Here is a 26,511-nt window from a genome sequence, read left to right as displayed (position 1 = left end):
TGAGACCTCACCTGGAATACTGCGTTCAGCTCTGGGACCTCAACACAAGAAGGACATGGACCTGTTGGAGTGAGTCCAGAGGAGGGCCACAAAGATGATCTGAGGACTGGAGCAGCTCTGCTATGAAGACAGGCTGAGAGAGCTGGGATTGTTCAGCCTGGAGAAGAGAAGGCTCCAGGGTGATCTTATAGCAGCCTTACAGTAACTAAAGGGGGCCTACAGGAAAGCTGGAGAGGGACTTTTCACACAGTCAAGTAGTGAAAGGACAAGGGGAAATGGCTTTAAACTGAGAAAGGGTAGATTTAGATTAGAGGTAAGGAAGAAATTCTTCACTGTGAGAGTGGCAAAGCACTAAAACAGGTTGCCCAGAGAAATTGTGGCTGCCTCATCCCTGGAAGTGTTCAAGGCCAGGTTGGATGGGGCTTTGAGCAACCTGGTGTAGTGGAAGGTGTCCCTGTCCATGGCAGGAGGGTTGGATTAAATGATCTTTGAAGGTCCCCTCCAACCCAAACCATTCTGTGATGATTCTATGCAATACATTCACAGGGCTGGTGCAGTGGAGGGACTTAGATAACTGCCAGAAGAAGCTGGAAGAGTGCAGAGGATCGCATGCAACAGCTGTGGTCCTTGAGGTCATCCATCTGCACCTTCTGCAGTCTCACAGGCTTGAACAAAATGAGTATCCAGGGGGATTGAAATGCTACCAAACCATAACGGCAGTGAGGCAGCCCGTACGAAGGGGTGATACTTTTTAGTGACACTTTTTATTAGATCAATAAAATAGTGAGGGGAAAAATAACAGTTAAAAAAGAAGACAGAACAGAGACAAGTCTTCAGACATGAAAGCTCTTCCTCAGGCCTGTGAGAGGAGCTAAAGAGGGAGTTGGTATGGTAGCACTTTTGCATCCACACTGCAACAGGGATGGAAGATTAGGCCTGTTGCCAGAGGTGGAGGGAGAGAGGACACTTAAACTCAGTCATCGTAATGGGTACAGGTTAAAATACATATTGTCGTTGCAGTAGTTGAGACCCGTACAGCGCCTTCCCTCGCCCCCGTCTCCTTCGCTTCTCCTCGGCGGTGCTGAGAGCTGGTGGTGGTGGTGTGCCCCGTTCACCATGGGCCAGGGGCCTCCCTGAGGGGCTGGGTAGGGCGGCGGGAGGAGGCAGATGCCGCTGTAGGCTGGTGGGGATTTCCCCTCACAGGATTCACCCCTCCTGAAGGGGCCATGGCCGCCCTTTGTCACAGGCAGGACGTGCTGGTTGCTGGGGTGGGCGCAGTGCCCGGGGGAAGGGGCTGCACAGGGTGGGTCAGCTGCAGGGATGGCAGGGCTGCTGCAAGGCCTCCTGGCGCTGGGGGTCCTTCCCAGGGCTGGGCTCCTGCTCCAGGTCAGCACTTCTCTGGAGCCTCCGTGCTCCCCAGCTGCCCTTGGGTATGGCGGCTGCCCAGAGCAGCTGCCCAGTGTCGGCTCCTGCGAGTTTTTGCTTAAATGTCCCCCAAAATTAGCAGGAAGCATGTAAGTGTCCGGCTTGGAAAGAAGCAAAGGCAAAGCCTCTCGTGTCGGCATTGCACCTGTCAGAGACTTGGGAAAGCAAGGCATGGGTTAGTAAAACAAGGAGTAGCCTAGCAGCACGATATAAAAAATGTCCTGGATGAGACCCTCACGAATGCAGGTAACAAAGCAGAAGCCATAGCTGAGCCTCTGCTTAGAGTAGTGCCAGTGGGCTTTGGTGGCAAACCACAACAGGGCTCCCAGATCACGAGCGTGGGTTTGGTTCACCAGTTTTTGCCCCAATTCTGTTCACACTGAAATAATTGTTAGATCTTGCATTCACAGCTCTTGGGATTTACTGCCAGGATATACTGAAGAAGCACCTGAAAATGAATCTATTCTAAACCATTTGACACCAGAGAATTTATTTTTTTCCTATGAAGTCTGGAAAAACTAAGTAAGATTTTTTTAAGCAATTGTTGTGAAGTGATGTTTTCACTCCCGTAATACAATGCTTCAGCTTTTCAAGAATCTTTGCTTTTATTTTTACCTGATATTTTTTCCCTATCTTTACTTTTTTTTTCTCCACAAACAGAAATTTCATTCAGGGAGGGAGCAGCACACTAGAATTATTCTGCTGGGTCTTCTGTCCTGGATATTTCACAACTCCTTTAATTGCCCTAATTACTGGATTATAATTTTGCAAACTTCAATTCCTTTCAGAACACTCATTCTGTGCTATCGTTTCTGATGAGTGCTTACAGATCTCTCTTCTTTGTAATTCTGCTTTTACATCCATTTAATTATAGTGATTTTCTGACTTGCTGACTGCCAGAGTCACAAAGCTCCTTTCAGCTGTTCGCCACTCACCATGAGGAGAAATTCCAATAACCTGATGTAGGACCCAGCCCACCTTCAGCTAAAGACTGCTGACACCATAGAGAAAACATCCTGTTTATCACTTGCTCTATATTGGGCTCATACATTTTTCTGAAGTTCTCCTCCCTGATCCTGTGAGCACATTAAAATTGAATCTTTTAAAAGGACTTTTGGCAGATTCAGCAACAGAAACTCTGGGTTTCAAATCAGACGCCTGAGTTTGTTGTATCATAACCAGCCATGGCAAGAACAAGAATAGGATGGGTTATTCCAAAGGAAAAAACTGCCTGAGGGTCATGAACTGGTAAGCCAACTAAGGGTAAATGGTATCACTCTGAACTGCACAGAGTCAGAGCAGCTGAAGAATGGACTGTACTGTTAAATATTTATAACATCTTTAGCCTGATCCTGCACCCACACAATTCCAAGTGAAAACACCAGGAAGAGGTTGTAGGAAAGGAAAGACGAAGACATGTCTAGAGGGACCTTGACCTACACCAGTAGGCTCAGATATAAAAGAAACAAAGCCATACGGCTCAGCAACATTTCCTAGGTGAGGAGTGTTTTGGCGTTCATGGGGACAGAATTAAACCAGCGATATGAAAATCCTTGTTTCTGTATTTGCTGGAGATTTACATAGTGGTTCAGATGTTTTTTCTCATGCTCATGTTCCCAGGTGCTTGTGTCAAGAGGCCACTGTCAGTCTGTCCTGTGCTTTCCAACTGTCCCATTGCAAGTCAGTGTGTCTCCACAAGAGTCACTCCCGAGCTCTGTTTTTTAATGTCCTCCTGAATATTTCCAGTAGAAATAGCTGCAGCTCCTAAATTCTTACCGTATTCAAATGGGTTTAACTTCCTCTGTTCACTTTTTGGGCTCCTGGATCTGCTTGCTTCCCCATGATGTCTGTTTAAGAAGTCTGTCACCACGCAGAACAATTATCCCTTTTGTCCATAGTTTAAGGGGCACTGATTACTGCCCGGAACATCAGGCTGGGGAGGATGCACCATCTCCAGCAGATAAAAAGACAACCTGCATGTGAAGACTGGTGGTGTACACGTGCGTGTAACACAGCCTTTGCAAGGAAGGTCACTGGAGACAGCCTCACTGCTCTACTCAGTTCCCTCCATGAGGCATGGAGCATCCCACAGGATCTCTGTAGATGCTCTATTTCACAAGTGTTTCCACATCCAGCAGAGCTGATGTTTTAACATCAGTGCTTCTATAAGTCCTTTAAAACACTCCTCAGCCTTCAAACCCCTCCTGGGGACCCAGGGAGCAAGTGGGGCACACCAGGCAGAGCTGATGCACTTTCTCCTTATCAACCCTGGCAAAACCAAGGGAAGATGCACACCTCCTCCATGTCAGTGGAGGACCTTGGTACACATGTCAATGTCAAGAAAACACGACCTCCCACTGTCTCTCCAAGGGTGGATCAATGCCTCCTACACTGAGGGTGCCCTCACAGCCCATGAGGGTCTGCAGGTGGCCAAATCCTGCTTGGGGACAGCAGTCCTGCAGGAGATCATCTTTCTCCCTGATGGACATTAAGTCTCTGACTAAAATGACGTGATCCAGGCCTGCTACTGAAGTAACTGGATTTTCTTAAATAAAGTTTGGAGGACTAGAGGAAGAAGGAGGAAGGATTTCTGGATTTGCCTTGTTAATGAGTTTGTTTTGTCAAGATACCATACACAGTATATAATAGGCACATCATATAGGTCTTGTTATATTCTATAACAGAATAGTATACTCTGTGTGTGTGTATGTGTACACACATACATAAATCTTTCTCCTGAGCTCAGTTATTGCCAAAAGTATTTTCTGGTTTTCGACTGTCCATTTGTTACAATTTTCTCATACAATAGTGCAATCAACACTGTAAGTTAAATCCAGTTAAAACCTTCTAATATTGTACTTCAATGTCAATACTGATTCGACCAAATATCTAATTACTTTATTCCCAGATTTCTTTATAAATAATTTAATTTCTGGAGCAGCATTAACAAAGAACTTGTAGGAAATCTTTCTAAAGGCAACTCTTGCATTTAAAAAAGGAAAGAGCTGGAGCTCTAAAGCTATGTCCATGCTACTAAATAAAATGAGGCCAAGGACTGTCATTGGTGATGGGGTCCAAAAAGCATGGCCTGGCAGTGTCCATACTGCATCCTGGCCTTGGGTGACCTCTGGAGCTGAAGCAAAATGATGCAAAGGCTGTGTTGCAGCCCAGCAAGAGGTATTTTTCACAGCATCAGCTTGAGATTTTTATTGTCTCTGGCTTGTAGCATGATGACACGTAGGAGTACAAGTAGGTTCAAAGCCAGCTGTGTACATGCAGTGAAGGGACCCAAACCTGGTGCAACCTTGTCCAAAATCCTAGCAGGGAATGGTCTCTGGCACATTCTGTGCTTTTGGGTTATTTTATCTATAAGCATGAGTTAACATTGGCCAAAACCATGCCAGGGACCTTGTGACTAGTGATATGACTGAGCCTGCCCTTCAGCCCTGCTTTGTTTACCAGTGTAGATGTAATGTCCTGCTGCCACCATGCCCAAAGAGGGTCCAGCTGGTGTGTGTCGGCAGTGGTTGACAGTGCTGAGCCAAGAAGGATGCTCAGGACAGTCCTGCTCCTTCTTGGCCTGATCACAGGAAGGCAGAATGTAGAAACGTAAAGCCTGTTCCCCTCCAAGACCCAAAGTCCAGATAGCCTCCACCGTGCCTTGAACTGTAGATCACTGATCCCATCATTTCATTTATCAATAATAAAAGTTACCTCAGTCTCTCGGATTCTTTTTAATCTTGGAGAAGATGGAGAAAAAACTGTCTGTGCTTTTTGAATTGATCTTCTTGCTTCTGCTTCTAGTTTTGTTTCTGGACGTGGATGGTCATGAGCTCCTTTGGACTTTAGAAAGGAATTACGATATGTTAAAGTTAGAAACAAACTTGTTATTAATCTTAAGGGAGCAGGATTTGGAGCACTGGCCAAAACCACACATATGGCCTGGTTTAATGCTTTGTATTTAATAAGGCTTATTTAATGTGAACGCAAGTAACAAACATATCTCAGATGAAGTGTGATGGGGTGGAAATTCTCTGAAATCATAAAACCATTGCACCGCATTTATATGCAGAAAAGACTCCTCACACTAGGGCCCCAGTTGAAGCCACAAGGCCAGTCGCAGGCTGGCTACAGTGTCCCTGCAGTCATTTCCTTTCTTCTCACACTTTAGACATGTTTATCAGGACATTAATTTCCATTAGTTTCCACAGAGAATTACTTTTATTTAATCTGCACATAACTGAACGACTGGAAAACAGGAAACAATTCAGTGGTTATGGTACTAAACTAGAACTACAACTTCCAGAAACAGTGATCACTGTTTAAACTTTCGCATATACTGTTTTGCAGGTATAAGTTTCATATAATGTGCAGATGGCATTTTCCATAGATAGTCCGTTGGGAACAACCATTTCCTGCTCTAAGATAGCCTCATGCTTATGCATGGTGCCTTGGAGAAGAGGTTGAGAAAACATTGCATTTCTGACTTTTTGAGGATTTTTTGGTTCCTTTGTATATGAGGCAAAGTGCTTCAAAGTCAACAGGTTTTCATGGGAGACTAAACAAAAAATATAATATGCTGTAAAATCATAGAAGCATAGGCTAATTTAGACTGGAAGGGACCTCTGGAGGTCTGGCTCAGCCTCCTGCTCAAGTAGGGCTAACTTTAGAGTTAAATCAGATTGCTTAGGACCTTGCTCACTCATTATGAAAATTTTTCTCATTACAATCATTTGACCTTCTCATATTCAATGATTGTTATTTGTTGGAACAAAAAAAAATGTCCTTAATCAATCTTAAAAAACAGTCTTTGAAATTAACTTGAATAATGTAAGGTAATTTTATACCAACCTGGAAAAAAATGAATTGGCCTTCGTGCCTCCAGAAGTTGGTAACTGGGTAACCACCATGGCCTCGGCAGGAAAGGAGTCGCAGGGGTCCATTGCAGTTTGGACAGCACCTCCCTAGAGCAAAGATGGTGGGAAATATTTTATATACAATACTGGTCAGATGAATCCCATGTGATATAATGGTTCATTGATGGTGGATTGCCACTTCTGGTTTGGGGAAAAACTGTGCAAAAAACTTTCAAACGTAAGCAAAAATCAATATAAGCAAACTAATAATTGCCTTTATTCTGTTCCATTATTAAATATAACTAGAAAAAATATTTATATTATAGCCTTCTTGTCATGTTATCATTTATTATCCTGGTCAGTTTTAGTTGTTTTTAACTTTAACGTGCCTGGAATGTCAAATGTGTTCTTGTCTGATTTTTCTAGAGGATGTTATACTGACCTCAACAAGTGCTTGACTAATACCTTTCTTTAGCCAAAATGTTCATCAGATCCAAAAATGAGTATGTGCTAGCCCTACTGAGAAATCAACAATTGTTTGAAATGATCTTGTTAAAAATGTGCGTGTGGCTCATAGAGAATCTATTTGCACTGTCTCGTGCCAATGACACGACTATGAGGCCTATTTTCTAGTCATCATAGTTTATGAACAACTTCTTTCCTACAAGACTTGCCTCCTGAGTTACTCTTGGGCCCACGCAATACTGAAGCCAACAATCAGATCAGCAGGACGAGCACAGCAGGAAGCTTCCTGCACTGCACAGCTTTCTCAGTAGCCTTGCTCATTGGCCTGAGAAGGCTGAGAATTGATCGCTAACCATTTTCCTTCAAAAGCAGAGATTTAGAAGGAAAAAAAATAAAACAAACAAGCACACAAATCCCTTCCCAACAGTAAGAAACGTAAAACGCATTGTTCCAAAATCAAGAGTTGCATTTGAATATGAGGAATGGCAGTGGCAAGGTTGAATAATCCAAAGAACAGCCATCTTCATACTCACGCTGTTGTTTTTGCCTAGCTTTATCACATATGGCTGGTCTCAGGTAGATCTTCCTTCCATCCAAGGTCGAGCAGTTGTTGCCACAGACCACCACCCCGAGGCAGGACTTTTTTAAGATGCGAGAGTTGTGGTTATTGGTGTTTCTCATTGCCCAGCTGCTGTGGTGCCTCTGAGCATTTTTATCCTCTGAGCTGTAGATATGTTTCACGTAGGAATCCGGCCATTCTTGAAACCAGTCTATCTGTCTTACATCCTGTGGAGAGACCAAAGCAAGCCATGTTCTAGGCTGGGGAAGAGAAGAGCTTGTGCAAAAGCCCAGCAGACCTGGTCCTCTGCTGGGTGTCCTCTAGCCTGGGTGGCTTCAGCACCCTGACAGGTGATGCTGGTTGGCAGGAAGGAGCAGTGGAGAGAAGGTGGAAAAAACACAGCTCCCTGTGGCTCCATGTGAGCCCCAAAGCATCAAGAAATCCCAGCCAGAAGGTTGTTCTCACTCACCCACGAGTCCAGCTCAAAACAGGACCTCACCAGGAAAGGAAGGTGAGGGGCCCGATGAAAAATAATTGACACTTTCCTTGCAGGCAGCAGTCACCGCCTGACAAACTTCTGTTGGCTTTCATGGCAGAGATCCTGCTTTGTTTTTCAGGCTATTCACAGCAGCGTTACACTGAATCATTTGGCTTAGTTTGGCTCAACTTGCTGGAAACGGGGCAACTACTGAATCGGACTGAGACTGTGCCCGCTTCTGTAGGTCTTTAGTTCTGGACTTTGGTTCGTTTTGGCCTAACTGCTGTGAAAAATTTCCACAGTCATTTTTCTAAAGTCCAAAACAAAGAAACCTAACATTCTAGTCAGGTTTTATTTTCACTGTTACGGACTAAGCAAAAAAAAAACCCAAACAATCAATTACAAGACTGTAAGGAACAATAAAAATAAAACTCCATGGAAAAAACCCACAAAGGACCAGCCACACATTGCCTCAATGGATACAGTCAACACAATAAAATGCAGTAAGTTGTAAAGCATGAAACATACATGCTGATGGTTTTGAGGGAAAGGGTCTTGCAAGGGTACAAAAACTTAGTAGGAATTTCCTTGAAATTGCTGATCCCAGCCACTGAGAGCCATTACAGCCACAAGAACATCAACTGAGAAGAAAAAAGCTCCTGTGCTCCCCCAGGAGCAGTTGGAGAGCATAGGGAAAAGTAGGGAGGAAGCCTTCAGGCTAAAATGCAGGTGAAGGTGACCTTGGGGTGAAGGGCAGGGATGGAGGCAGCCTGGGACGTGGAGGCTTTGGGTGAACAGCAGTGACACAGTAGGGAGGAGGCTGGGATCAGGTAACAAGACAAGTTTGGGAGATGAAAGAGCTGGATGCTGAGGACCACAGCAGGAGGAATCTGGTACAAATATGCTAAGGTGAGGGACAGGGAGATGAAACTGGGGAGCAGGGTGCTTTCAGTGGAGAGCATGGATGAGCCTTTTAGATAAGAGCACTAGAAAAGGACTGAGGGAGGGAAAGATTGCTATTCTGCCTCTCTGCAAATCTCTGCCCACATGAAGCAAGCTTTTCTGAGATGGTCATGAAAGGAGTGTTGCCTCCATGCGGAAAGTCAGCCTGCTTGCCTGGAGCCCCATCTGCAGCGAGGCTGCAAGACACCTGTGGGTGCTGTGCTCACCTCTCATAAACCACTACCCAGGTCAAAAAGCGAGTCCTGGACAACTCTAATGGAGCAGCCACAGCAGGAGAATATTTTTTTCCCCTGCTTCCCCTGCACTTTATCCACCAGTGGACTAGAAAGCCAACACATCTACAGTATCACTATTTTTTGTGTATCAGAAGCTCTTTCAATAATATATTTAAGGAAAAATGCATGGAAACTTCAATATTTTTCTGGATATTTTCTAACTTTTCAGCAAAACATTGTCCCATACTTCAAAGTGGTAAAGAGAATAAAGGCGATGAGGCATAGATGACTGAGAGAGCATTTAAGATTAGTGGTGAAGTGGAGAAGACTGGTCAGAACCGGATAAATTTCTAAGACACAGACACATACCTGGGGAAGTTTGAGGTCATTGATATCCCAACTTGTCATTTCTCCATGTCGGGATGCAGAGTCCTCCTGCTCCATAACGACATCATCTGCACCTTTCAGCATTTTTGAATTCCTTCCCAAAGTTAGCAAGAAACTTTCTTCTGGCTGCTTTTGAAGTTGACTGGCTGTCAGCACTCTCAAGGAGTTTACAACCAGGAAGCTGTTTCCTGAAGCTAAATGATAGAGGCTGCTCACTAAAGATAAAAATCAGTGTTCTTCTGCCAGAAAAACTTGTTCCATTAAAAGTTTTGCAAGCCAGCAATTCAGTGGAAAATATAGCTTAGAGATAGCCTGTGATGTTACAAAGGCATCGCTAACAGCAAGCAAATCGTGCCTTTATCATCTGCTTCATTTTGCTTGGGGCTCCTCTCATGCCAATTTTATTGTCATGTAACTCTGCTCACAGGCTCTTTGCACATCTGACCTGACTCTGGCTCAGTATTTCCAGAGCCAAACTGCTTGAACAGCTCAGTGACTGCTAAGGACTCTTTGAATTGCTGCTTAGGCATTAGGTATTTCACACGTTGCATGTGACAAAGGTGAGCAGCAAGAGGGGACAACTACATCATTTCAGAGGAAAAGGTATTCAGCCATTTCATATATTGTTGGTATCTCTGAGACTTTACCAATTGCATGAGGAAAGTGCAGAAAGAGAGGTTGGGCTACCTGCATTTTCCTATCTCAACAGCAGACTGAAGTAAAAACACTCACCAAGGTAAGTTTGTTAAAACCAACAGTTTTTGCCTGAAATCTTGTGAAGTAGGTGGTTGCCCTACTCTGAATTTCATAACCAGCCAAGCTTAATACCATATCCTCAGGGATTCCATGCATGGAAAAGTTTTGGGGTTTGTTTCTTTTGGTGAGGAGAGAAAAGGCAAATCAGAAAACGAACAGGCCAGTTTTCTTTTTCTGGAAAATGAGAAAGCTTCAATGGTTTCAGGGGGTCACTGTGATTTATACCAATTAAGGATTTGTTAAAGACTACTGAGTAATGGGAGAAGTGAAATCTACTTGATGCGATTCTGTTTCATAGACTTTATTAAGCATAATTTATTTAATCGCTATTTCTGGCTCTGCATGTGTATGGCCCTCTGAAAGTGACTTAGCCTTCATGCCCCTAGTTTACCCATTTATAAAACACCTGTGACCTGGTAGTCAGCACCAGTGCACTTAGGAAGGTGAACTGAGGCTGGCTCTTGGAGGGCATCTAACCCCTCAGATGAGATGTTAGACCAGAGGAGATGGGAACACCACTGCTCAGAAATACAAATGGCTGCAAGAAACATCAGGTCTTCATATATTTTCATATTGCACTACAATGAAGATAGAGATAGTAATGTCAGGAAAAACAAAACAAAATATGAGCTACATTGGAAAACTGAGTTGAATTTACTAAAGAAATGACCCTTGACTATTGTGTGCTCTAAAACATGAAATGATTTGCTATATAATTCAAAACTATAGTCTAATTGCTTTTAAAATCACTTTTTAAAAATTAGATAGCTTAGAAATTGATTTTTAATCTTGTTCTTATTAGAGAAAATGGAAAATTTCTTCTTTTATTTATATTGATAGAAATAAAACAATAATTAAATATTACCTTAAAGACTAATGAAAGACACAGTTAATTTCATAATAACACACACAAAAATGGAGTTACAGAGAATCATACATATTTAGCTAGAGGCAGCAAAGGCTGAAACAGTAGGAAAAACTTTGAGCAATAATTACAGGGTGATGTGGCATATTAAATTTCTGATTGTTATTTGTGTAGCTTTACTTATTACTAAAGTGTAGCAGCATTATAAATTGTAAAGACTGAAATATTTTTTCTTTCTTTTTCCCCTCCGCTCCCCTCCCCTCCTTTCCCCTTCCCTTCCCTTCCCTTTCCTCCCAGGGCTCAGGGCATGGGAAATCCATAAAAGCTGGGATTGTTCACTCTAGAAAAGAGACATATAAGCAAGGGCACTATAAAAATCACCTAAAATACAGAAAGGTGTAGAGGAAGCAGGAGGTGTGTCTCATTATTTAACTGCCCAAAAGCCCAGGGGCACAGAGTGAAAATAACTGGCAAATTCAAAACTGAGGCACAGAAGTGTGTTTTTCATTCACTATATAATTACTATGTTTGTCTAATGAAAGCTATGTCCTCTCCCTACAAGCCTTGCCCCACTTATTTCTTTAAACTCTTATGCTATGGCATCTAGTATTGCTGTAGTGGAATCATAGAATCACAGAATGGTTAGGGTTGGAAGGGACCTCAAAGATTGTCTAGTTCCAACCCCCCTGTCATGGGCAGGGAAACCCTCCACTACACCAGGTTGCCCAAAGCCTCATCCAACCCGGCCTTGAACACTGCCAGGGATGGGGCATCTACAACTTCTCTAAGCAACCTGTTCCAGTGCCTCACCACCCTCTGAGTGAAGAATTTCTTCCTTATATCTAATCTAAATCTCCCCTTTCAATTTAAATCCATTGCTCCTTGTCCTATCACTACATGCCCTTGTAAAAAGTCCCCCTCCAGCTTTCCTGTAGGCCCCCTTTAGTTACTGGAAGGCTGCGATAAGATCACCCCAGAGCCTTCTCTTCTCCAGGCTGAACAGCCCCAACTCTCTCAGCCTGTAGTACATCATGAGGATTGAACACCAGGCAAGACTGAAAAAAAAGAGATCAAAAACATGGGAGAGAAATAATATTTGAAGAACTGCTACTTAATACTGGTATCTGTGTAACATTTGAAACATGTTATAATACATCTAGAAAGAGACATGAAGCCTCATATTTTATGATTATGGAAATTTTTAACTAGCAAGGATTAGGAAGATTTCTTCTGTTTTCCTTAGAAGTACTTGGTGTTGACCACTTAGGAAAAGGATTCTGCATTTTTAAAAGGGATTATGTATATTACCAATTTACATGAGCCTACAGATGAAATTAATTCAATATAATCTGCAAGCTTTTATTTGGAAGGGCAGTCTTGCAGACCATAACCACAGACAGATGTCAGGAGTTCTTCAGCAGTCATCTACGAGAAGAGATCAAGGATGGGAAAAAGCCCTGGAGCCCTAAAAAACTCCTTGCCTTCAGGCTCACACTCTGGAGAGGGCTGTGCAACCCTGCAGAGCAGCGCCTGGGGAAAGCAGCTGTCGCTGCAGAGGTTGCCCACTGCTGTCTTTGGCTGCCAGGCTTTGCTGAAGGATGGTAGCTGGCGGCAGGAATGCATGGATGGATGTAGGCTGTTACAGAGCGGTCACCAGATCAGGCTCCTTTCTTGTATTGTTTCACCACCAAACGAAGAAGGTGCTTTTGTCAGTGCTCCCTCCCATCAGCCTTTTTCTCTTTGGTGTCATCTTTCAGCAGTGACAACCTTTATCAGATCTCAGGAGCAGTCGGTGGCCCTTTACATGGGTTGAGTTACCTGTGCTCCAACAGCGTGTGTTTCACTATCTTCCATGGCTGCCTTTGTGCCTTACCTCCAAGTGCTTCATTTTCCCTGACACCGAAAGGTTCTCCTTGCTGATGGGAGCTCTCCTGCCTCGCCACTGCAGGCACTGGCCTTTGCATGCCTCTTGTCCTTCCTCGGTCCCCCTTTTACTACTGCAGAGTTTCATGGTGCTGTACCACAGGAATCAAGGAACATGCATGTTCGGATGACAAATCTATTATACCAAAGTGCTACTGACACTTCTTACAGAATATTTCTCTGGATAGGCCTGACGTGTTTTTTTTTTTCCCAAATACATTCTATAGACTTAAAAATGAAAATTTTATCTTCCAGTTCAACCTTGCTATTTGATCAACTGTGGCAGCAGGATGAAGTAATATGATTAAATTCCCAGATGTGGAGCATAAACTCTCTACAAATAGACATGTCATTTCTGATGAGAAGACAGTTTCGGCCTGTGAAAAAGCACACTGGGGATGCTTCTCACTTTCTGGAGACAAGCTTTTATTCCCAGGTGGCCCTGATGTAACCTCAAGTTGTCTGCCTCTATGTTCAACATCATTTGAAAGGCTTATGCTGCTATCTTCACCACTCAGTATCCAAAAGTGAAAGCTTCTCCCTTGTGGTCTGGCTCTTTGAAAGAAAGATGGAGGCATTTTGAGATGGAAGTATTTTTAAATCCTTCGTTGGTTTTGCTTGTCCTTTGTTTCTCTTTAATTCTTATCTTAAAATTGGTCTTGTTAATGCCCTTGATATCAGAACTGGTTGACGGTGTTGTATTTTTGTTCAGTTACCATATTTCTGAATTCTGGACTGCTCTGGGTAAGAAACCAGTTGAAGGTAGTGTAGTTCTTCTAGCTTTGCTGCTTCAGTGACATTCATTGAACATTTTTAAAAACATTTTTTAATTTCAAAGTTTAATTTCCTACCCTTGTCCAGACATCCTCTTTCTAGAAGTGCTGTTTGAAATGACATATTCTGCAGGGTTCCCTGATGGTCACATCTTATAAGACAGATATGTCTACTGTCAATTATAAACCAGACAGATTAGCCCAGAATTCACCTCAGAGTTCAAACACTGATTAATGTCTTGAACTCTTTTTTTGTCAGACTACAAATATGTAGATTGCATCACATTTGCCTTCGTGGGGTTGGGTCACTACTCAGCACAGACTCTCAGGGTGGCTTTGTCAGACCACTGGGAGGTGCCGTGTGTTGTCTGCCGGTGTTGCACAGAAGAAAGACGCACACGCAGACCATCGTAGCACCTTGCCAAGGGGATATTAAAATCCTGCTGATGGGATGGTACTTTCTTGAACTGCTCTAACCCAACAGCTTTCAATCACCTCAGTTTTTCTTCTGTCAATTGAATGATACTTCAGTCAGCTGCAATATTCTCATCTTTCATTTGCTATTTACTTCCCTGGCAGTTTCCAGCAGACAGATGTGGTTGTGGGCATGATTTGACAGAGGCCTTGCCACACGAGCTTCAAGTCCACACACTTGTGTCACATATAGGAGATAGCTCTGCCAGGCCTCTCAGTCCCTCTGCTTGAGGAAACTGATGTTTGTCACTTGTGGATTAGCTCCCAAGCAGTGCTCTCAGCTGATAGACTGGTAGTTGTATGACTTCCTATTGAACAGAATAGTATGAAAAATCTATTAAGACTTTTTTTTTTTTTTCTTTTGTCCCCAGTGTTTTAGCATAAAATGCTAGGAATGTATCTTCTTCTGCCACGTGAAGAATATAGCTTCAACTGAAAGGTTTGGGGCCTGAGCTCTTTTAATCATCTGTTTGGGATGCTTGAGTGTATGCAAACAGACGTTTCACTTCGTTTCTCGGTAGCTCTTTGTTAAAGCTGTGAGCTCTAATGTTTTGGCAGTGAAGTCTAGCTTTCTGTTCATTTTATTGATCTCTCTGATTTTTTCTCTTAACATACCAGACATTTGCAAAGCATGTGATGTTCTAAACATCCTGTTTACTTCCTGGAATAAAATTCATGGCATCTAGTCCAGAAATGCAAAACCAGCATGGTATCATAACGGCATTAATACTGGGATGCTGTGGTGGACCCAGGTCTGGATAAAATTTTGGTCTAACTTTTGCATCTTGCTGACTGTATAAACTATTTTTCCTGTTTTTTTTTTCACTAAGAACATGAATTCGTATGCTTTAGCTGAAATTGCTGGCTTCTGTGGATTACCTAAAATTTTAGTTGGAATCCTTTTTGTGGGTCTTATGCTTAAAAATTACAATATCTCAGTGAAGTATTGGAATGTAATTTAAAAATGGCTTAGTTTATGGCCATTCTGCTTTCTTACTTTGCTATTCTTCATAGTCTAGGGCATTCACTTATGTCCTCTCTTCATCTGATATTCAATTTCTCATCTTGTCTTTGCATCTGGTGCAAATGCACTTAATTTTGTTGTTCTGCCTGGCATGAACATCACGTGTATCCAAAATCTCATCTCATGGATTGACACTTGCTATTGAATGTCGTGCTTTTTTTTTTCCTTGCAATTCTGTAATTTTTCCTTTTGTGATTTAAGGAATGTCTAATTGCTAAATGAGTTGTCTTTCATGTCCATCTGCTTCAGAAGAGGAATTCGGCATGTCACTATGATTATTGTTTCCCTTGTTCCCTCTCGGTTGTTGCAATACGCCTTCTAATTTTCTTGCTGTAGGAACTGACTCATTTCTGATAGCTCTGACAACACTCTCTGCTTTTCTCCAGGGTCAGGTGGAGTATCATATCTGCTGAATCCAGCTTCAGCTGCAGGTAATTGCAAAACAAATTCCTAGCAGTTAATCATGCCTTAACTTCAGAACAGCCACTGTTTCTGGCATAATCATCTGTTGTGGTGGTCCTACATGCACACCGTGTTCTGGTTTCTACAGACTACGTCGCCTCATAGACTTCAGTGTTCAGGCAGAAATTACAAAGCTTTAAATAATTCAGTCTGCTATACATTCAAGAATGAGAGGAACTTTTTCATAGCCTGGGCAACTGAAAGGAGCACCTTGTGGGAGAAACTGAGTTTCATTCTGGTTGCCTGCTTTTCCCCTGAGAAAGCATAGCTACTCTTTCAATGGGCTGGGCTCAGTACCCCATGGATAGGTAGAAATTATAATAGTGACACAAGATCAGATCTTTTTCAGTTTTGGGAGTACCAGGTTTCAGTCAATTATCTATTTGGTTCCGGGTTCTATCTCTGTTGCTCTTAGGAGAGAGGAATCCCAGCTATAAGCCTAGGCTTGGCAGTCTGGTGTAGCCTCCTGAGATTGTTTCTGTCACCCCTTGGAATACCTCAGCTCCCTCCAAGCCTTTGGCCTCATCTGATCCTACCCAACAGAAGCTGCTTCAATATCTTCTGTTCAAACATTTCTCCTTGGCCTTTATGACGTTCCCTGGTATCTATTTCTGTAGATACTCAGCAAAACTCGGTGAAGGCCAGCTGCACTTCTCCCTCAAGGGAACTGGAAACAAGGCAAACCCAGATATGCTCACCTACATGGACAGTCCCTGCCTGTACTGATGAGGTGGTAAATGTTGCTTTTTTCCTTGTCAAAATTATGGCAAACATGCTTTTTTCTCATTCTATGTCCGTCTATCACATTAGTGCATTTCTAAGCTTATCTCTTTCTCAAGACTTCTTGAAAAAATCTGCCTTCTCAGGAGTTTTGCCTTTCCTTGCTATTGTATCTCACACAGGAGCGGGGTGTACAAATTAGTTTCTCAGGCTTCTGAGCTGTTGCCTGTCGCCCACAATGTCCCCACGAGCAGGAGGACAGCAAGTTTGCTTTCCTCTACAAAAGGCCTGTGCACCTATCCTGTATTTTCTCCTGGCCCTTCCATGTCCTGGCTGTGGAAGCCACTTTGCTTACCTTGTTTCACTGGCAACACGGATTGATATTAAGGCATCTGTAATTCTGACAAAATAATCCAATGCTGCAAGTAAACACCTTGTTCTCTAAAAATCCAATGGACTCTACTGCAGCTGAAGTCCTCACATACTAAAAGATGCACTTCCTAAAAGTGATGAGAGCAGCATTGTTCCCCATGTCACGTCCCTTGCCCCACTTTATTTCTCCACTCATGCTCACCAGCCCCCCAGCTAACTGGAGAGTGTACAGTACAGTATCTGCAATACCTACAGCTTTTCCAGATTGTTTTTCCTTATAGAATAATAGGCAGCAAAACTAGTAGCCCAGCATGCCTGGTTTGTTCTTTAGCTCTGAGGCTTACCTCCCCTATTTTGCCTTGACCGAGTCATGTTTGCAGAACAACTGACTGGTTGCATGCAAGCACTCATGCAACCTGAACCCCAAGCTGGCTGAAAGCTGGGCATGTCTCTATAAAGCAATGTAGCTGGTTAGGTACTGGAAACTGTACAGCTGCATTGCCAGTTTGCTTTGCCAAGGTTGCTTAGCTGTGCTGCCTGTAGTTTTCCCGTCTTGCACTACATTGTGATGTAGAGAATTTCTTTCTGCCTTTCTGCTTAGTTTGATGCATGTCAGACCAGCCTTGCTATAAAAGTCTATCCACGTGAGTAGTGTGGTATTGCAGGCTGTTCTGCATCTGCTCTGAAGAAACCACCGCCCTCTCAGAAGATGGACCCTCCGTTTGAAACTAAATACAGTACAGTTTTCAGTGTATCTAATAACATTGTGCAGCAAATTTCTGGTAATCTGATGACACGCTCCAGTTATTGCCTACGTATTTTCTGCCATGCCTCAGCACAAACTGCAGTGGGAGTTTAATACGTATCACTGGGTTTCCTTACACCTCGTGCTTCTTTCAGCACAGAAGGACAAGCATGTCTTCGCATTCTCTATATTTCACTTGCCCATTTGTCCATCACGAAGACAAGTCCCTACAGCGTTTTCTGCACAGGCTGTTACTGAATTAAAGCCTCTGGACTTGTAGCTGTGACAGCAGCGAGGGAGGGCACCACGTAGTGCAGTCTTGGCCCCGCAGACCTAGGGACCTTGTTGCGAGCATTGACAAGGAAAAGCAGAGACCAAGGACAGAAGGTACGGCACAACAAGTGCTGAACGAACGTAAGTTGTCATTGACTGAGACTGGTTCCACTTTGTGGGGCCACCAGGACAAAGAAGACAAGGAATGAGGAGCGGCAGCAGACAGGGAACATGAGTGTTTGAGCATAAATCTGCAGGGACACCAACAGTCCACAGCCTGTGTTTGGCAGAAACTCTTGCTGTCTATGTGGTGGTATTTATACATCATAACCTTACAGAAACAATGTACCTGTGGTGCTATACAGGTCACCCCAAAGCACTAAGACCAAAATAATTTTGCTGCTGCTTTCTGAATTACCTTTCTTCTAGCTGCATTTTAGCTAGTTGGTTCTTTGGGGATAGTCTAATTTTGTGGCAAAAATGGCATTTTTATTGTTGATACACGAGTGAAATTGGCTTTTAACATCCCCTTTCCATAATAAAGTCAAGGCTGCTAAGCAGAAGTTCTTGCAAAATGAGAAAGACAGAGAAAGGCAGAATGTTCTTGACTATTCTTCCCACAGTACGTGCATGATGCCAATTCACCTTGGCAAAGGAGGCAAATTGATCTGGAAAGCTCCGAATGAGGAATTACACCTCCGGGAGTGCTGCTAAAACACAGGTGTCCTAATGCCTATAACTGGCAGCAGCTTTCATACCTTCTGTGAAAGCACGCTGCCTGCACCCTGGTCAGACACAAGTGCCCGCTACCTACCCCTTCCTCACCAGGTGAGCCCTCTCTCCTTTCCATGTGGGTTGGCTACGTTTAGTCCTCTGGCTTTGCAAATTATGATTTCCATTCTCAGCTGCTGTTCACCCACTCCATTTTGCTGATCCTGCCTTCTCCTCATTTGAAATGTAAAATACTTCAAATATCTAAGTTTTAAATAGGTACAAGCAAGAGATGATCTTAGAAATTTCCTCACATGTAGTGGACGGTGTCCCTGTCCATGGCAGGGGGATTGGAACTAGATGATCTTTGAGGTCCCTTCCAACCCAAACCATTCTATGATTCTATGTAAAGATGATGTCTTCTAATCTTGCTGCTCTTGTGCATATTTGGGGCACACAAGATTTCTAATACGTATTGTCTTTGAGGCAGTCAAATCACTGAAAATAATCTCTACAAGTTTTTGTACAGAAAAATTAAGAAAAGCAACATCAAGAAAAGAGGCAATATTGTCCATGGGCATTAAGACCTGGTCTCGCAGCCTTTCTGAGGGACATGTGCAAAGCACAGTTTGGGATTGGATATCAGGTCTTTAGCAAGTAATCATCCCAGAGGTGGAGATTGCTGCTGTCAGGCAACAGCTGAGCTCACTGAGGCTTTTTTTTTTTAAGTCATAAAACTCCCTTATTTGTATATAAAGGATTTGTGCAAAGGGACTTTTCAACCGTAACTATAGTAACCACTACAACATTTATTAGTCATATAACAGTGAAAAAAAAAGCAGAAACATTAAACTACTTGGAATGCAAAGTTTAAGTGGTTACTCATTCAGGGAAAGCTGCCTCTTTCACTCCAATTCAGCAAACTCTTTGAAAGGAAAAAAAATGTTGAATCAGTCATCTCGTTCAGAACAAACATCTTCTTAGGGAAAATAATCAAATAAATGGCTGGATTTGGGATAAACATCTACTGTTAAGATCATATCCACCATGTTCTGCAACACGGAGGGAAAACAAAGGACAAGATGGGAAAGGGCTTCGTGCAGGTGCAGGATGCACAATATGCCCTTACACATTGCTCTGGTCCACTTTCTGTCACTACCTTTGACAACCTACAGAGAAAGTTCACAAGGTAACATGACTTCCAACCACCTTCGAGCCCTCCCTTGGCTAAACAGGCCCTGTAAGTACCTCGGGTTAAAATTCCTTGATACTGGCTCTTTGTTAGTATGCAAATCAGAGTGTTGCCATAGCCTACAGACAGCAGAAGGCTTGGCCAGACTTCCAGGATCTGGAGAAATGAGCAGTTTCCACACAGATGGCACGGAGGGTCCTGCAGTGTTGCAGATGCTACAGCATAACTTCAGGAATCGCCATGTCACCTGAGCTGTGCAAAGGGCAAATTCCCATTTGAATCAGGTGGGAACTGGACGTAGCAATTCCTAAGCGCAAGCTTGAAAGGGGCGTTTATAAGGTGCTCACGTTTTTCTAGGGGCAGACATTATTTGCCTGTTCTGGGTAGTACTAGCTCCTGTTTCATGTAATGTGCCTTCATATTTAACACAGCCACAGGAAATTTAAAAAATATCCCATATGTTGGGAGAAACAAACTTTGAAAGTCACCTAAACCCACTGTTTGACTGAATTGCTTCTTTCTGCCTCAACTGTATACAGTTGGTGCCTAAATGCCCAATGTTTTTCCAGTTTTTTCTTTGGGTGGATTTTTTTTTTTAGGAGAATGCTCTGTGGTGATCTTAATAAATAACAAATAGACCCCTATGTCACCAAAGATCTCAAAAATCACAGTGGAAAGTAAACACTACACAGCTAAAATATTCTTTATACTTTTCAGTGGTAACTGAGTATCAACACTAAACCAATTTGAAAACCTCAGAAAAAAATTGCCAACTCTTCTCAGAGAGCTGAAATGAGCTATGAATGCAGAGATCATCAACAAGACCAAGAAAAGATGTATTCAGTGCAGTTTCCCATCTATTAGATTACTCTGCCTCTCCAGCAGTCTCCAGAGAGAGCCTTTGGCTGCTTCTTAAGGTCACTGAATCATTTCACTACAAAAAATTATCTCGCTAGTTGGAAATGTTGGAGAAGTTCCCTGTGCCTTGGCATTGATGTATCGGTGAGTCACTTTAATCCCTGCGCTCATGGGTGAGAACGCACCGCACCCAGCCTGCCTGCTGTCCCGTCCATTTTGTTTCCTTTGTCCTCCTTCATGTTCTTTTACTTTCCTAACAGCACTAAACTGATAGAGATCTGTGTATTTTACAGTCTGTGGATGGAATGAGAACAGATACCAAAAAAAAAGAAAAAAAAAAAGGCAAAATCCCACCAAACAGGATTCAGCCTCCTTCGGCCTCCCTCTCTTGGGAGTCTTTGGCTATGCCACTTGTAGGCAATTACAGGAAGGAGTCAGCAATGTTCCCGTGGGGCCTTGACAGAGCAGGAGGACAAAGTGTCCTGGGGCAGGAACAAAGCTATCTGCCGCACCGCTTCGAGCTTGGAGACAGCAAGTATTGACAGTCAGGACGTTGAAAGGCATGTCAGTTTAAGAGTAGATGACACGCATGGTTTGGCACACCGTGTAATCTGTAACAGAAGGAATAGTGGGTCCCACCAGCCACAACTCTCTCACGGAGGGTGGCGGCATCTCCAAGCTGTGATCCTGCAGAGTATGGACAAAGGTGATTGATATATCTTTGATAAATGCCCTTTTTTCTCTCGATAGGAGATAGTAGGCTGTTCCCTTGCAAAACAAATTAAAAAAAATATCACCTTCAAGCCTTTGGTAACATTTTCTCTCCTCACTCTAAGTGTGCAAGACATTTCTCTTCCACCTCTGTTTCCTATTCTTTAAAACTTGCCTTTCTTTAAAGCTCAGTTCCCTATTTGACTGAATCCTTGTAGAAGACACATACAAATAAGTAGCACTCCGTTACTACTGGCACTAGTTACTACTAGTTCAGTAGCACTGGTTACAAACCAGGCTATTGTTGCATTTTTCTTCTATGCATTATAGCACAGGCGAGCTTTGATGCAGTCCTTGGGAGGAAAAGTGGCTTTGAATGAGGAAGCGTTTCCTTACTTGTAGGAAGCAGTGTGAAGAACAAAGAATCAAAAGAGTAAATGTCCTAAGTATAAACTGAATCTTTGGTAAAATGTTAAGATAGCTGAACAGAGACAGGACAAAGAGTAAAGGACTTCAGAACTGAGAGCGAATTTTTCTAACAACAGGTATTAACAAATATGGAACCTATCTCAAAATGAATATGGGGCTGCTTGTCCAAGCAGTTGAGTTTTACTTATTTGTTTACTTATTTGTTTTATAAGACAGAAGAAAACCAAATTAATTTAGTAATGACTGTGCAAGAAATGTGCAAGTCTGATTGGTGGAGCCTGACATAAACAGAAGACATAAACAAAACAATGGAAACAGATGGGCGCAAAGCATGAGCTACGACCATCACATTTTTTTGACAGCATCTTTTCTGAGCTCCAGAGAAAACTTAAAAGCTATGCTGCGTCCAGTGGGGAAGATCCAGGGTAGAAATCCCCAAAACTATGGAACTGCCACTTAGGCTAGTAAAAAGCAAGCAAAGTTTCAGGTATTTTGAAAATTGTAATTTAGCCCTGCTGGACTGCACTTAGTTGAAACATTCAGGAAGATAAGGCGCAGCTCTGGAGGAGAGTTGGTGGTCCTAGAGCTGGACAGCCCATGCAGCATGAACTCCAGAGGAAAGAGTAGCAGGAGCCCTTTGGTGCCAGCCTTTGCATTTCAGCACTGCTCAGTTGGGGCAGGGAGGGAGGACGAGGACAAGGCTGTGCTATTTGTCCTGTTGTTGCAAAGCTCTTTTTTAAAAGTTCAGGTTTCAGACTGTTCGCTTTAGCGTGACATTTACTTCCTCCTCTTAGTCACTCTTAGAGTTCATCTATGCAAATGTTCATACACTACAAACTTGTCACTGGCTTTCCACTGCAGCAACCCCTGTGCAAGCATGATTAGCTTGGGCTGAGTCCAAGGTGCTTCACTTTTTCAGAGGAGTGAAGCTATCGCAGTTGCTTCCCCCTGTAAACAAGATCTCAGATGTTCGTTTCCTCTTGCTCTCTGCACTGCAACAATCACAGAGTGATTTGGGTTAGAGGGGCCCTCTGGAGATCACCCAGCTTAAAGCAAGGCCAGTTTCAAAGTTACAGCAGGCTGCTCAGGGCCTGACCAGTTGAAACCTGAACATCTCCAAGGATGGAAATCTCACAGCCTCTCTGGGAAGTCTGTGCCAGTCTCTGACTGTTCTCACTGTGAAGGATATTTTTTCCTTATATTTAATCTGTTTCCCTTGCTGCAACTTATGCCTTTGTCCTTTCATTGTACCTCTTGATCTTCTGCTGTGCCTCTCCAAGAAGAGCTCGCTCTTCCTCCTCTGTATCATCCTCCAGACAGCTGAGGACAGTGATGAGATGTCCTCCCCGTTACTCCGCAGCTCCCTGAATTTTGATGCTCTCTAGTAGACAGATGACCTGGAAACACCAATGCTTTTCCAATAGACATCCCTGAAAAGTGAGGACAATTGAAAGACTTCAACCACCTTAAGTACAGACGAAATATCTCAAGTTGCCTAAAAGCCTGGTGGAGTCGGGAAAAAAGGTCACCTCCACTGAACATTACCGGGCTGGGTATCCAACCTTACTCAATTAGAAGTTAAACACGGGATGCTGCCTTTACGTGTTCAGTTCTTATGCTGCGAAAGTCCCAGGTAGGATTTGATCTGGGATCTTCAGTTTCAAAGGACAAAAGAGTCATGCCAGAGTGTCCTCTAAGTTTGCATCTTGCAGACCTCTTCATTTCTCCACCAGATTACATTATTTTTAGAACATGTTCAGTCTCCTTATGACCTGGCTTCTTCACATTATACCATGAATTATTAACGTATAACTTTTCCCTTAGGAGGAACCTGCATCTCAACAGCCAGCAAAGTTATTACAATTCTGCAACTCAAGCGCACTTCTAGTCCAATCATCAAATACATTCATTATCATTATCTTGAGAGAAAGTTGCTTCACTGAAGTGATTTGATCTTTCAGCAGCTGACAGGACAAGGCTTTCTTAACAGGTGGCTGCTTTAATACGGGAAACATCAAGCAGGCTCCTGGACACCTAAGCCTGTGTGTCCTCTTTCAATTTATGTTTTAGTACTGCTTGTAGGATCTATAAAATGCTCTGAAATAGTCCCAGGTATCAGGGCACACAGACCTGCGTTCTGATGATTTTAATCAAAACAACTCTTCTTTTTGTCCAAAAGCCAGTGCTCCCAAGGTTATTTGTGTAATCAAGGCCAAGTGCATTGTAAAAGCCATTACATAGAACACACTTGCTTTTAATCTCCTCCTCCTTTACTACTCCGGTCTCCACACTAGGAAAAGCTCTTGATTACAAAGTCTTTGCAGCAGGGAAATAAAGGGCAACGTGCTATTTTATTCTCATCTCCGTTAAGCAAAATTAATTACACTCCGATCATCCGGACTACTAGGAACTGCTGTGCAGATGTTTCCAATATAGGACAGGAGCTCTGTTTACCTAATAATTACCTTTCTGTCCAGTCCTCCTCTTTTAAAAAGGGGCTAAACGTGGCCTGGGAAGAACACGCTACGGCGCGATAGCAAGGAAAAAAGTCTCTGGCTGTGAGATCTGCCTCGTGTTCATACGCCACTCTCACTCGTACTAAACGCTGAAGCATTTGTCGCCGCCGCCAGCTCCAGCTTTTTACTAAACCCTCTGTCCCCGCCGTGCAGGGCGGCACCAGCCCGTCCCCGGCCGTCGCCTCACAGGTGCCGCCAGGAGAGGGCACCGCTCGACAGCGCGAGCTCTTCCCGCCAAAACTCACCCCCTCCCCGCCGCCCCCCGCCTTCGAGCCCCCGGGCTGCCAGGCGTTCGCCGCCTCCTCCGCTCCTCCTCAGCCAGCGAGGCTGACAGCAGTCCTGGGTTCAACCACGCCTGACTTTCGGAGGACTCGGTTTCAAACCTCAGCGGTTGCTTACGTCGTTCTTAAACCTCCTTAAAATCGTCTGCGTGAGAGACGCACCACCTCCACCGGTGCTGGCGCCCGAGGCCAGAAGACAAAATTTAACCTAGTGGTGTTTTGGGGTTTTGTTTGTTTGTTTGTTTTGGCAAGGTGGGAGGGATGATTTTTGGTTGTGAGAGGTTTGGAGGGGGTTGTGTGTTTGGTTGGTTTGGGGCTGGTTTTTGCTTCTGCTTCATAAAGTAAGATCTCGCATTGCCCATCATTGTTTCTAAGTTCTCTGGCCATCTGGAGCCAGGCCGTTGGCCCCGCACTTTTGGAGATTTCTGAAAACCTTTCAGAAAAAAACCTGTCTCACTCCTTTCTGATCAACGAGAGTCAGTTGTTTATTATTCTGATTTTCCCATGTTGCAAAAGAACTTTAGGTAAATACTGCGTATTGAAAAAATGTTGACAAACCATGCCGAGCATCCATCACTAAATCATCTGGTCTGGTTTCAGGAATTTCCACTCATTTCAAAATCTACTTCTATGGCATTATAACAGCAGGAACGGGCAGCAATTCTTCCTATTTACTTACAGTGGAAACCAGAGTCAGATGTAAAGACGGCTTCTTAGCTCTTTATTTAAACTTCTGAGGACAGAAGGGTCCTTTTCATGAGGATTAGCAAAAATCTGCACAAACAATTTAAAAAGGAAACAAAGCTGATAATAGCTGATAATGGTTATGCCATCTGTATGCATAGGAGGTTATTTCCTGGTCTTTTCGGCAAACTCATCACTATTCTACTGAGCAAAAGTGCGTTTGAATCAAAGATGTCTCAAGTCCCTAATAGCAAACCATGAGCTGCTCTCACTCTCTCTCCCAACTCCAAGTGCTGTGGGAAGCAAAGCAAACTGATAAATTAACAGAAGATCTTTCAGAGCGGCAATCCTTTCTAAAGGTACATAAACGTGTTAGGAACTTTGACGTAGAAAGGCCCTGAAGCATTGAGATCCTAGAGATTTTAAAGGAAGCAAGGGTACTTAGGTAACTGTATAGGCTACAGATTTATTTTTCTTTTCAAAAAGCTCCTATTTCTGCTATGTGAGCGGAGATTCTGATTTCCTGTAACAGCTGGTAAAATTGAATTAGTAGCTTTTAGTAAACATTTGGCTTTTAGTGGCAGACGGAATAGTTCACAAAGACATGCTTCCCGCTTGCTAAATGGGGTGAGACACCATATGTCTAATCGACTATACAATTACCATGATACCTTGCCTCAGTGTGCATGGAAGAAATTTCACTTGGTTTCACTTTAAATACTTTTACCAGGTAATTTATCACCACATAGCATTACCTCTGATGTTGGCTAATCCTAGAGGGAATGCTGTGAATATCCACTAAGACAAGTCTAAGGCAGTAACAGTTCAATTGTGCCATAGAGGTTGGGCATTCCCTGTTACATCAGCTGAGGAGCAGCAAATGCACATAACTCGTATAGGATTGCATTTTTATGTCAACAGATTCAGCTCCCTTAAAGTTTTACCTGTTTTCAAATGAAACACAACCAGAACGATTTTGCATTTCTCACTGTCACACAGCTGAACCATTCCTTGTTTGAAAAGCTGGAGCTCCAGCTGCCTCTGAAGGGTGTGAGGCAATTCCTCTCATGAGGAAATTTAAAATCTTTCTGCTGACTATGGGTGTCCTCCATACATGGTGCCACTGCAGAAACAGGAGGTTCCTCCACTGCCTTTAAAAACTTTCCAAGAATTATGTGGCAACTAAAGGCCACACAGCTGCTTGCTCACCCTCCCCCACCCCCAGGGGATGAAGAAGAGAATTCAGGGGGAAAAGGGAAGGAGACCAGCGGGTCGAGATGAGAAAAATTTAATAACAATAATATATGTATATATACGTGTGTGTGTGTATAATGATAATAGTAGATACAAACAAGTGATACACAGTGTAATTGCACACCACCTGATGACCAATG

The 26,511-nt window shown here is 43.3% G+C and overlaps 1 protein-coding gene across 1 annotated transcript; it reads right to left on the bottom strand.

Annotated features, from left to right (window-relative positions):
* Window positions 1-977: 977 nt before the first annotated feature.
* On the bottom strand, window positions 978-9,432 carry GCM1 (GCM transcription factor 1). The gene is made up of 5 exons (XM_009985599.2): window positions 9,331-9,432; window positions 7,280-7,532; window positions 6,277-6,389; window positions 5,140-5,268; window positions 978-1,580 (listed from the first exon to the last, which is right to left on the bottom strand). Exons 1-5 carry the CDS (start codon window positions 9,430-9,432, stop codon window positions 978-980), a joined length of 1,200 nt encoding a protein of 399 aa, XP_009983901.2.
* Between the last annotated feature and the right edge of the window lie 17,079 nt (window positions 9,433-26,511).

Source organism: Tauraco erythrolophus, chromosome 2 (genome assembly GCF_009769465.1).
Source record: "Tauraco erythrolophus isolate bTauEry1 chromosome 2, bTauEry1.pri, whole genome shotgun sequence".
NCBI classification, from domain to species: domain Eukaryota; kingdom Metazoa; phylum Chordata; class Aves; order Musophagiformes; family Musophagidae; genus Tauraco; species Tauraco erythrolophus.
The sequence above is the reverse complement of the archived record's forward strand: the minus strand, read 5'-3'. Positions and strand labels throughout refer to the sequence as shown.